The 12,540-nt window shown below is 44.6% G+C and overlaps 1 protein-coding gene across 2 annotated transcripts in view; it reads left to right on the top strand.

Moving 5' to 3' along the window:
* The window catches only part of Ist1 (IST1 factor associated with ESCRT-III), a 22,467-nt gene extending 9,934 nt beyond the window's left edge, over positions 1-12,533 (top strand). The window contains exons 2-10 of one of the 2 annotated variants that reach the window (XM_029532360.1): positions 663-765; positions 1,453-1,633; positions 2,037-2,124; positions 5,176-5,259; positions 5,710-5,820; positions 6,986-7,186; positions 7,974-8,066; positions 9,445-9,451; positions 11,890-12,533. In XM_029532360.1, the coding sequence (XP_029388220.1) occupies positions 678-765; positions 1,453-1,633; positions 2,037-2,124; positions 5,176-5,259; positions 5,710-5,820; positions 6,986-7,186; positions 7,974-8,066; positions 9,445-9,451; positions 11,890-12,083 (1,047 nt within the window). In that variant the 5' untranslated portion in view covers positions 663-677 and the 3' untranslated portion in view covers positions 12,084-12,533. Of the gene's footprint in view, positions 1-662; positions 766-1,452; positions 1,634-2,036; positions 2,125-5,175; positions 5,260-5,709; positions 5,821-6,985; positions 7,187-7,973; positions 8,067-9,402; positions 9,452-11,889 lie in introns of both variants that reach the window. The other variant, XM_021219981.2, reaches the window with a different exon arrangement.
* The last annotated feature ends 7 nt before the right edge of the window (positions 12,534-12,540 follow it).

Below are 12,540 nucleotides of genomic sequence, written 5' to 3'. Positions count from 1 at the left end.
ACTGTTGCTCTTTTCAGAGATACCAGAAGAGGGTGTCAGATCCTGTTACAGATGGTTGTGAGTCACCATGTGGTTTCTGGGATTTGAACTCATGACCTCTNGGAGAACAGTCAGTGCTCTTAACCACCGAGCCGTCTCTCCAGCCCAAGTTTTATTTTGTTTTGTTTTAAATGGAATACTTGTTGCCTTGTTTTTTGTTGTTTTGTTTTTGAGACAGTCTGCCTCTGTAGTAGTGGCTGTCCTGGAACTCATTTTATAGACCATCTGGCTTCAGACTCACAAGAGTCCTGCCTTCCTCTGCTTCCTAAGCACTGGGACTAAAGGTACACTGCCGGTGATGCCTGGCTCCTTGTCTTTAATCACCCTCCTCCCATGACCAGTACCTACGTAAATTCTTTTAGATCTCATATCTACTCTGTTCCTGTGCACTCAGTTCTTTGAACAATGGTAAAATATATGTAAACAAGATGTTTAGATCATGTCATTGTTTTAGAAAAACCGCTAGGGGCTGGAGGGGTAGTTCAGTGTACACAGCCCTGCGCTCAATTCCCAACACCAAAAAGACAAAGGAAAGAGACCACTCTGGCCTGTTACCAGTCTGCTTCTAAGTCGTGCTGGCTCCTGAACTAATGTGGACTCTTACTGTACTGCTACTTTTCCAGGAGGAGCAGAACAACATGCTGGGCTCTGGGTTCAAAGCTGAGCGCTTACGAGTCAATTTGAGATTAGTTATAAATCGTCTTAAACTGTTGGAGAAAAAAAAAAGTGAGTACCATTACTGTACTAACCTCATCCCCCCCCCACACACCCTTTCTTTTACGGGCTGCCAGCATCCCAAGCTGGATCTCTCAGGCTAGTGCTGAGGAGTTTCTCAGAGCTGTGTAGTTAGGATACATGTCTGCCTCTTGAATAGAGTTAAACTGAGACACTTAGTTGCAGAGAAAGGGACGGGACATGCTGTTGACCCCTACAGAGGGGTCTCCTGTGCTCTGTGTCCATGGGTTTCACATCCATGCATTCAGGTGAATGCTGGTCAGAAGTATTCAGAGAAACACATTATAACAACCATTTATGTAGCATTTCTATAATCCAGTATAAGTAATCTAAATGTGGTTAGAAGTATGCAAGAGGCTAAGCATAGATGATCTGCACTTTTTTTTTTTTTTTAATTTTTGTACTATTTTCTTTGTCTTAACTTGCGCCTCCTTATTGTGATGTACATAGGTATCCTGGAGCCAGTGGCTCCTGTGTGCAGTGCCAGCCAGTGTACAGTCTTATCTGTACAGGATGGCAAATTCTAGAGCTGTAATGAGGGGAGTAGATGTGCTAAGGGGCTGTGAGGTAGGCCGCTGTAGATGACAGCAGCCGTCTTCTCTGGTGGGTGGAGGTCTGCCTACTGGCCAGGGTCCAGTGCACTACTGCTGTGTGACTGGAGTGGGGTTTGTGTCCCAGCGGAACTGGCTCAGAAGGCAAGGAAGGAGATTGCTGACTACCTGGCCGCCGGAAAGGATGAGCGAGCGCGCATCCGTGTGGAGCACATAATCCGGGAGGACTACCTGGTGGAGGCCATGGAGATCCTGGAGCTGTACTGCGACCTGCTGCTGGCACGCTTTGGCCTTATCCAGTCTATGAAGTAAGATATCTTGCCTCAGAGGCTAAACATATCTGGAATTTGAGGATGGAGTAACAGTTTCTCAGTTTGTGTGGACCTGCAGCAGGCTAACACTGAGAGGTTCTTTCACATTCCCAAGGATCTTTTGCCTGTTAGTGGAAAGAAAGCAGACCCTGAAGTCCAGTGTCCCAGGTTTGAGTCTTGCTTGGGTCAGCTTGTCTGAGATTTGTGCACTTGGGCGTGTCATTTAGTTTTAGTTTCTCCAAAAGCAAAATAGGGAAATGAAATTGCTAGAATGCCAGTTACCAGAAGCCAGTGTAATTGTGAAATAACTGTGGATGTCATCTGGTATGTGATATGACAACTATGGCTTTTGATGGTTTGTTTTAAAGGATGTTAAATGACATAATTTTTTCTTCATTAGGGAGCTAGATTCTGGTCTAGCTGAATCTGTGTCTACACTGATCTGGGCTGCGCCTCGGCTTCAGTCAGAAGTGGCTGAGTTGAAAATAGTGAGTATAAGTAATTTCCGTAATGTCTGTAGGTTTTGTTATAGACAAAGTCTCACGGTGTCACTGGCCAGTCTTGCTGGCCTGGAACTTATATCTAAACCCAGAACTCCCAGAACTCTCCTCTTCTCTGCCTCTGAGTGCTGGAATTAAAGGAAGTGCCACCATGCCCAGCCTGTGGAGGTTTTTTGTATCATTATTAAAGTCTGTTTATTGAACTGGGTATCTTGTACACAAGCTTCTGGCTTTGAAATAGGCTTTGTTAATCAGTTACTACTTTTCACATCTTCATAGCATAGAAGAATTTTGAGAATTTGAACAACTTTCTTCTAGAGGGTTAAATTTATGTGCTAAAGGTTGTTGCCTGTCTTAGTCAGGATTTCTATTGCTGCCACAAAACGTCATGTCTAAGAAGCAGGTTGGGGAAGAAAGGACTTATTCAGCTTACACGTCCATGTTGTGGTTCATCATTAAAGGAAGTCAGGGCAGGAACTCAAGCAGGGAAGGAACCTGGAGGCAGGAGCTGATGCAGAGGGCGTGGAGGGAAGCTGCCTACTGGATTGCTTTCCCTGACTTGCTCAGCTTGCCTTTTTATAGAACCCAGGACCACCAGCCTGGGGATGGCACCACCCACAATGCCCTCCCCTCCCTTGAGGAAACTTGAGAAAATGCCTCACAGTTGGATCTCATTTATTTTCTCAGCTGAGGCTCCATTCTCTCTGATGACTCTAGCTTGTGTCAAGTTGTCAAACAAAACCAGCCAGTAGCGTACCTTAAGTTAGTTTTTGGTTGGCTGTAGTAGTCTGTGCAGAGTCCCTGCCCTTTAGAGGCTGGCGTGGAACCATGGGTAAAGGCCGGCTGGACTTCATTTCATGACCTTTCTCAGACGGGACAGGAGTCGGGGAGGGACAGGGAGAAAAACATATATTTGACATGTGTATATTTATCCATTTTGCTTTCTGTCATTTGTTTTTGGGGTTCTGGGAGTCAAACCTAGGCCCTCACACACTGAGCAGGTGTTTATTTGCTGAACTGCGTCCATCTCCAGAACATTTTTGTTGTTGCTTTTAAGCTCTTTATGTGTATGAGTGTTTGCCTGCTTGCATGTATATATGTGTATCATGTCCTTGCCTGGTTTCTGCAGAGGCTATAAGAGTTCCAGGTTCCCTAGAACTGGAGTTATAGGCAGTTGTGAGCTGCAATAGCAATGCTATTTTTTTCTTTTCTTTTCTCTTCTCCTTCCTTTCTTTCTTTTTTTTTTTTTTTTTTTTTTTTTTTTTTGAGATAGGGAGTCATAGTGTTTCTATTGCCATGAAGAGACATGACCATGGCAACTCATAACAGAAAACATTTAATTTGGGGCTGGCTTACAGTTTCAGAGGTTTAGTTCATTATTGTCATGGTGGGAAATGTGGCAGCGTGCAGCTAGACATGATGATGGAGAGGCAGCTGAGAGGTCTGTATCTTTGTCTGTAGGCAGCAGAAGAGACTGTGTGCCATACTGGGTTTAGCATGAGCATGTGAGACCTCAGATCCCTCCCCCAGGGACATACTTCCCCCAGCAAGGCCACACCCCACGTACCTCCTAATAGTGCACTCCTTATAAGCCTGTGAGGACCAGTTACACTCAACTGCCACACAGCATCTCAGAACCAGAGTGGGTTTGAATTTGTTATGTAGTTATTAAAAGTAACCTTGAAGTGCTAGTGTGACAGGCCTTACTGTGGGCAGTTTACAATTTACAGTTCTTACACAATTGTAAGCCATAAAATTAAAACATTTTAAGGTAACAAATCCTATGTTAGGGCAACTCCTTGCTTTAAAAATCCTGAAGTAGCTTTCTGTGGTTCTCATGTTCTAGATCTCCATGATGTGGCATGTGGCTCCCATGGAACTCGTTTCGTCCTTTCAGTTGTTACTAAATGCCTTAGGCTCTGCTCTAGACTCATTGACTTTGTTTCGGCTTTGTGAACTGGCTGTGTACATGTTTTCCTAGAAAAATTTTCTTCCTATCTCGTTGAACTAACTTGTTTTGTTTCTTACTATGCAACCCTGGCTGGTCTCAAACTTGTGGGGGTCCTCCTGCCTCTGCCTCTAATTAGGGGTTACAGATATATATGATACTGTACCAGCTCTTTGCTTAGTTTTCTCTGACAATCTTGTAGATCTTGATAAAGCATTGGTTTCTTCAGAGGCAGCCTCCTCTCCCTCTTCTGCTCAGGTCTGATTTGCATGTCCTACCTTCCTTTAGTTGCATTTATCCTAGCTGGAGGTGGGCCTTTGCTGGGTTATTAGTACTATTAATATGATTTTGCACATAGGTTATAAGACTCCTTAGGAATAGTGTTTTGTTTTTGTTGCTGTTTGTTTTTGTTTTTCGAGACAGGGTTTCTCTGTGTAGCCCTGGCTGTCTTGGAACTCACTCTGTAGACCAGGCTGGCCTCGAACTCAAGGAAGTCTTCCTGCCTCTGCCACCTAGTGCTGGCATTAAAGGTGTGCGCCACCACCACTTGACTGAACAGTGTTGCTTTTGTTCATCGTCATATTACTGGTTTTGGAGGGTGGGGGCATGTAGCACTGGCTAGCTTGAACTGACCTCTTGCTTCTACCTCCCTAGGTAATGGGATTATAAGTGTATGCCACGTGCAGCTCGCAGTTGTATTTTCAGTATTTATCATGCTTTATGAGAGTGTTTGGAGTTAGGTTGCTGCTTTCTGGGTAAATGAAAAATAATGTATACTTACCAAGGTTTTATAGACATTGTGTTTTGTTTTTACTGGACATAGTGTACCACGCCTTTAATCTCAGCACTCAGAGGGCAGAGGCAGGTGGATCTCTTGAGTTCAAGGCCAGCCTGGTCTACAGAGTGAGTTCCAGGACAGCCTAGGCCACACAGAGAAACCCTGTCTCAAGAAACAAGACAAACAAAAGCAGTAGATATTGTTTTCTTATTTTTAAACCTAGTAATAAAGATATGTTTAATGTTGATAGGAGAAATTGTGAAGCTGTTTATGAGAGTGGTTTCTGTTAATAGTTTTTCTTTTTTCTTTGTAGGTTGCTGATCAGCTCTGTGCCAAATACAGCAAGGAATATGGCAAATTATGCAGGACCAACCAGATCGGGACTGTGAATGATAGGGTAATGAACCTCTGATTAACAGGACCCAGGGGGACAGGTAGTTTGATTAGCAGCAGGCGTTTGAGTTGTACAGGTGCATGGTTGAGGTAGCTGGGGGTATATTTTCTAGTGAAGGGCAGAGGATACCTGTGTGACCTGCAGTGCAGTCTGGCCCTTTCCCTGCCTGGAGCCTGACTATTGAGCTGTTGTCTCTTCTGTGAGTTAGGAAGGCAGAAGGAAAGTGGAAAGAAGGGTTGGCAGAATGAAATGGGGAGGGCATTAGTGCTGAGAACCTGTCTCATAACTAGAGAGTGAGGAAAGCATGCATCCTGTAATGTGCCTTTGACTGGGAAATAGTTCATTTTTATTCTTATCTTCCTCAGTGTTACCAGGAAAATGAGAGAAACTAAGAAGCAGGTCGGGACTAGGCTGGTTGTATGGATGCTTCTTAACATCAATCTTTTGTCACAGCTAATGCACAAACTGAGCGTAGAAGCCCCACCCAAAATCCTAGTTGAGAGATACCTGATTGAAATTGCCAAGAATTACAATGTTCCCTATGAACCTGACTCTGTGGTCATGGTAAGTTTATGCCTGAGCACAAAGGAAAATGAGACTGGGTAGGACTTGTGGGGAACAGGGAGCTATTGTTTATACTAGCTGAAGTGGTGCATGGAAGCCTTTGGTACCTCCTTGTATAACAATAAATGTAACTGCAAATCTCACAGGACATTTAAAGCATGAGATTGAGCAAACGGAGGCAGCCTGAGAATGCACAACCTTGACAGAAATGTTAAAGCATGATATATCTGCCTTTGAGTTAGCTTGAAGTAGAGAAGCCCTTGTACATGGCAGTTCCCCAGGATCTACACAGTTCAGTTAGTGTGCTGTGTTCCAGGAGTGGTTAGAAAGCTGGGTGTGGATAAGCATGTACAACAAAGTCTCTGTCGTCTCTGTCTTGACTCTAATAATGGTTCAGCAATTAAAGTTAGTAGGGTATGGTAGAGGTTATTACACTAACCAACCTCCAGCACAGACACACCCAGATGGCAACATTTCCCCAGCTCTCAGGAGTGTTAATGTGTACATGTTCTTTAGAGCTGGCCCTCTGCTAGATAAAGTGTTCTTTTCTGGGACATTTTCTTCCTGAATCTCCTAAATTTGGGCAGGGCCAAAATTTCTTTTTTTTATAAGATTTATTTATTTATTATATATGAGTACACTGTAGCTGTCTTCAGACACGCCAGAAGAGGGCATCAGATCTCATTACAGATGGTTGTGAGCCACCGTGTGGTTGCTGGGATTTGAACTCAGGACTTCTGATTAGTGCTCTTAACCACTGAACCATCTGTCCAGCCCCGGGGCAGTGACTTTTAAACTCTATACTCTGCCCCCTTCCTTCCCTTGGAGACCTTTGTCTCCCTTGCTTTCCCCTGTTTTCTCCTTGCTTCTTGGGGAATTGTCTGAGGCTGTAGAGCAGCATTGTGTGTAGTGTTCTCCCTGTAATGCCTTCACTTTCCCTAGAGCTGTTGATGATGTGACCATTATTATGAGAGAAAAGCAGTATCAGGTTAGCAAAAAAGTAGTTAATCCCATTAACTAGGAAGGTAGAAGCAAGAGGATCAGTTCAGGGCTAGCCTGGGCTATATGACACCAAAGTAAACAACTCTTATGCTTGTATGTGTATCCCTAGACTTGTAGGGAACCTAGCCATGGCCTTGGATTAATAAATGCTTCCTTTTCTTAGGCAGAAGCTCCTGTTGGGGTGGAGACAGATCTTATTGATGTTGGATTTACAGACGACGTGAAGAAAGGTGGTCCTGGAAGAGGAGGAGGGGGCGGGTTCACAGCCCCCATTGGGGGACCTGATGGGATTGTGCCCATGCCCATGCCTATGCCCATGCCATCTCCAAATGCTCCCTTCGCGTACCCACTGCCAAAGGGACCAGTAAGTATGTGTGTATAAAGAAAGTGTGCACGTAAGCTTTAGAAAATATTGCAGCAGAGACCAGATGGGCTCTGGACACACTGAGCAGAAGTTGTAGGTTGCCAGGAATACAGAATAACAACAACACTTGTATTAGCTGAGTAGTTGAACAAGTGTATTGAGGAACAATATCAGATCCAGAAAAGTTCTTGGCTGCAAGAACTGAAGTAAAAAAACAAAACAAAAAAACTATAGCTAGTACTAAGAAAACCAGTTTAGGGAAAGTTACTAAACAGCTGGGAACCTGTTGCAGTAATGTGTTTGTTTTTTTTCCCCCCCGAAAACAAGAGCTTTCCTTTATTACCAGGCTGAAGAGCCTTTGTTGCTAGGATGTTGGTTTTATAGTAGGTCATTGGTAACAATCAAGTGATTTGAGTTTTTTCCCCCTTGAGGCAGACATTAAAGAACTTGATGTGATAACTGAAGAATAACCTTAGTAGAGCTTTACGCTTGTAGTCTTTGTGACACATGTGATCCCTTTGAGCCTTTTTTTTTTTTTTTTGGTTTTTCGAGACAGGGTTTCTCTTTATAGTCCTGGCTGTCCTGGAACTCTGTAGACCAGGCTGGCCTCTGCCTCCCAAGTGCAGAGATTAAAGACGTGTGCCACCACACCCATCGCATTTTTTTCCTTTGAGGATCTTGAATATATACATATGTACATAATGTGCTTTTACACATATTTCTTCCCAGGCCATCTAGAAGTTACAGATTGGGAGGCAATGTTTCTGATACTGTTTTTCTCTTGCAGTCGGATTTCAGTGGATTGCCAGTGGGGACTTACCAGGCCTTTCCTAACATTCACCCACCTCAGATACCAGCAACTCCCCCATCCTATGAATCTGTAAGTGCCTGAGCCTTTTGGTAAACGGCAGGAGAGTGAATCCCATGAAGAGAGCAAAATAATGACAACAGGGAAGGCAAACTTTTGATCGACTTAGTATGGGTTTGGTCTTGCTTCTGGATTCCTTGTTGCTTTCATTCCGCCCTGGAGATGGGGGTGCTGTTGGTGGCGTTTGTGGTGGGCATGCTGATAAGCATTGAAGCCAGGGAGCAGGAAGGAGCTGCAGTAAGGAAGTCACATGTTCACATGGGCATGGTGGCACATGCCTGCAGTCTCAGCATTTTGAAGGATCAGGAGTTCAAGTCAGCCTGGACTACATGAGCCCATCAGAAACAGTAAAGGGAAGTAGTGTGCCTCTAGAGCACTTAATGCAGGGGCGTTTGTCTGAGAATCACACTGGCTGCTGTAATTTGATACTGTATTCATTAGAGCACCAGGCTTTTTGTTTGTCTTTTAAGTTCACAACATTCATGGCAAAGGGTAGTAACGGTGTATTTGACTTACCAAGTGTCCAGTTAGTTATTTTTGGCCTGTAGCATTTAGTCCACATTTTATTCTTGTGGTTAAAACTTAAAATAGAGCAAACCTGTGGCAGTGTGGGAGCTGAAGTAGATAGATCACCAATCTAAGACCTTGTTTCAGAGTGAAAAGCAAAACAAAAATCACAGTAGTAGTTCAGCGGTGGGGTGTGTGTCTGTTGTGCGGGAGGCCCTAGGCACAGCTCCCAGTGCTTGGGGGTATATGGAATATTTCATAAATGGCTCATGTGGTAAAGATGCCTTGAACTGTGTCCCTGCTTCAGGATTACTTGTTTTCTGCAAGTCTTGCGTATACATCATGACTCATACATACATGCCTTTGGAGCTGTTTTCAGCTTATGGTTTGCTCAGAAAACAAGTTGGTGTGGGATGCGCTATGTAAATTACTCACCTAGGAAGCTCTCCCAGATCCTGAGTTTGCTTATCATTCTTCCTATTGGTTTCCATCTCTAGCTGATGTGTTTTCTCCTGGAACTGAGTCTTTCTCAAGCTTTAGCATTCCATGTATCAAAACAGTTTGTGGAATGAGTTGGATCGTCAGTCCTTGAGGCCTTGGTTCTTGTAGATTTCCTAGTTTGCTTTGCCTGGAAGCTGAAAAGTGTGGTAAGACTTTTCTTTCTTTGCTTAGTAGGTCAGAGGTTGGTATGGTGTCTTAAGTGGTTCAGAGAAGCATGGAGAGTCTAGGAGGCATTTTCCTAGGAGCAAATTCTGTTGCTTTTGATGGATAGCTTAGAAGGAGCTGGTGTTAGTACTTTGTCTAGAGTTGTCATTCATTGTTAACAATATTTGTTTTGCAGGTTGATGACATTAATGGTGATAAAACTGTTTCTTCTGCACAGATTGTTGGTGAGTGTGTTTCAAAAGCTTCACAGTGCTGCATCCTCTTAGTCTCCTCCAGTTTCTCTCTCCAGGGCCATGACATTCAACCTATGGTCCAGATCCTCTTTTCAAATATGTGTCTAACAGAAAACTCAGAACTTCTTGCTTTCTTCAGCCCCAATGTTTCAAGTTCTCTATATTATTTTTGTCTATTTATATGTATGTGGGTTTATACACACGAGCAGGTCCCTATGGAGGCTGGAGGGATCCTTCAGAAGCTGCAGTGAGAGGTGGTTTGTTTTTGAGACAGGGTTTCTCTGTGTAGCCCTGGCTGTCCTAGAACTCACTCTGTAGACCAGGCTGGCCTCCAACTCAGAAATCCACCTGCCTTTGCCCCCCTGGGATTAAAGGCATGTGCCACCATGCTGAGCCTGACAAGTGTGGTTTTTTTTTGTTGCTGTTGTAGTTTTTTTAAAGATTTCTTTATTTATTATACATAAGTATACTGTAGCTGTCTTCTGACACACCCAAAGTGGGCATCAGATCTCATTATAGATGGTTATGAGCCACCATGTGGTTGCTGGGATTTGAACTCGGAACCTCTGGAAGAACAGTTGGTGCTCTTAACTGCTAAGCCATCTCTTCAGCCTCCCCCCACCCCCCTTTTCTGTATGTATGTGCATGCAGCATGCAGTGCCCTTGGAGACCAAAAGAGAGCATTGGAGCCTCCAGAACTTGAGTTAGACTGTTGTGAGTGACCATGTGTGTCCTGGGGATTAAACCCTGTGTCCTCTGGAAGAACTTTTTAACCTCTGAGTCTCTACTTGAGCCCCCCACCCCCACCCCCTGCTCCGCAGTTGATTTTGGAAGTGAGGTATTAAAGAAGGGTGTGTTAGGTTTCTACTGTGTGATAAAACAAAGGGTTTATTTTGCTTACATTTCTTTGTCACAGTCAGGGCAGGAATCTGGAGGCAGAAACCAAAGCAGAAGCTAGGGGTGAATGAGTACCTGCTTAAACTCACAGATTTTTAAACTTTTTATTGATCCTTTATGAATTTCACATCATGCATCCCAGTCCACTTATCTCTGTCCCTGTACCTACCCTTCACCCTTGCAAGCCCCCCCCCCCATCTTGTTGTGGAAGCTGTAGTGTCACAGTGAGTCCCACAGTAAACCCTTTTGTCCATACTTATTTGCAATGAGTCATTGGTCTGGAACAAGGCCTCTGGCTTCTGCTACTCCATCAATACTGGATCCTCACTGGGACTCTTCTTAGATATCTTGTTGTTGCCCTGTGTCATGGAGACCCTGTAAGTTTGGATCTGTAGAACTGGCCCCTTCACATGCTCCAGCAGGTCATAGATGGGGTAGATGTAGGGGTGGGCCAACTCAAAGCCCTGGGTGGTAGTGAGTTGGTCAGCCGGCCAGCTAGCTCTCCTGCACCACCAGGGTGAGCTCTCTAGAGCTGCCCTGACTAACCAAGTCCTGTTGGCAAGGGTTGGATCTAGCTCTCTCACTTTCATGCCCTTGGGGCTGAACCACCTGTGCCCATGCCAGCAGGGCCAGCTCTATTTTTCAGCCTGGTTTCTTATACCACTCAGGACCACCTACCTAGGGGAGGCATGGCCTCCAGTGAGCTGGGCCTCTGATGTTAATCTGGTGGCAGCATTTTCTCAACTAAGATTCCCCTTTCCCAAATGATTCTACTTTGTATCCAGATGACATAAAACTAACCAGCACAGAGGACAAAATAGGCACAAACAGTAAGAGTGAATTTTCATAAAGCAGGCATGTTTTGTAGTTATTCAGTAAGTTAGGAAATGCTGGACTGGAGAGATGGCTCCAGAGGTTCAATTCCCAGCACCCATGTGGCACCTCACAACTATCTATAGCAACAGCTGTGACTCAACACTCTTACATAGACATACATGCAGGAAAAACATCAATGCATATAAAATAAAAAAAAAAAGTGCTACTAGCATCCCAGAAAGCATATCTGACATTAGAGCAGTTTGGTGTGGGGGGTGCACCAGGAGTCTGAGGCTGTAAACTCAGTGGTAGGGGACTTGCCCAGCAATGCAAGTCCCTGGATTTGATCTCCAGCACTGAAAGAAAAGGAGAAGGAAGAAAAGCCAAGTGGAAGAACCGTATACAGAATAGACGATTCCCGTTACATCAGATAGTACCAGTCTTAACATCACTGTGGACCTCCTTATCCACTTGCTTCCACCTCCCTAGTGCTGGCATTTACCACCGTGTGCAGTGCTGGGGATCAAACTAAGCGTTGTGTATGCTAGGCAAATACTCTGAGCTACGGCCCCAGCCTCTCCTGCATCTTAATTCATTATTTTTTTAGTCCTCCGCCAAAAGGGATTATGGGGTGTTTGGTACTGGTTTTGTCACAGGATGGCTGAGTCATTTCTCTGCCACTTGTAAGATTGTGCTCTTTGACCTGATTTAATTAGGACCCAAGCCAGAAGCTCCTGCAAAGCCCCCTTCCAGACCTGTGGATAATTACAACACCTTTGTACTGCCAGAGTTGCCATCGGTGCCAGACACACTCCCAACTGCATCTGCTGGAGCCAGTACCTCAGCATCAGAAGACATAGACTTTGATGATCTTTCCCGGAGATTTGAGGAACTGAAAAAGAAAACATAGGTCTCTTAAACCAGGNAGCATCCACATTCTGGAAGTTGATACTGAACAGTTCTCCTTGTAACAGTGAATCTCCATGAAATTCCGTTTCCTCTGTTAACCATCACTGAGCACTCTTCCTTGGGGCTCTCTGCTGCTCTACCAATTGTGTTGCTTTCCACTTCTTCAGTGATCCTGAGAGACTCTGNCTGGAGCAGTTGGCTCCTATTGGCTGTGTTTNCCTGTCTGTCTTCCTGTCACATGGATCCTTGGTTCTTTCACGGCCATTCCATTCCCAGGGAGTGAGAAGTATTGTGGGTAGAGTTGCCAAAGATGGCTGGACCATGGAAGAGAGTACCCTATGATGAGTTTCAACCTTGNCTTGTAAATACTTCCCTCTGCATGGGGGTGATCGTAGAGAGAATCAAGGCTACCATGTGTTTTCTCACATGACTTAGAAGACGGCTCAGGAAGCCACTGT

This window comes from Mus pahari, chromosome 20, assembly GCF_900095145.1.
Source record: "Mus pahari chromosome 20, PAHARI_EIJ_v1.1, whole genome shotgun sequence".
Taxonomy (NCBI): domain Eukaryota; kingdom Metazoa; phylum Chordata; class Mammalia; order Rodentia; family Muridae; genus Mus; species Mus pahari.
The sequence above is the reverse complement of the archived record's forward strand: the minus strand, read 5'-3'. Positions and strand labels throughout refer to the sequence as shown.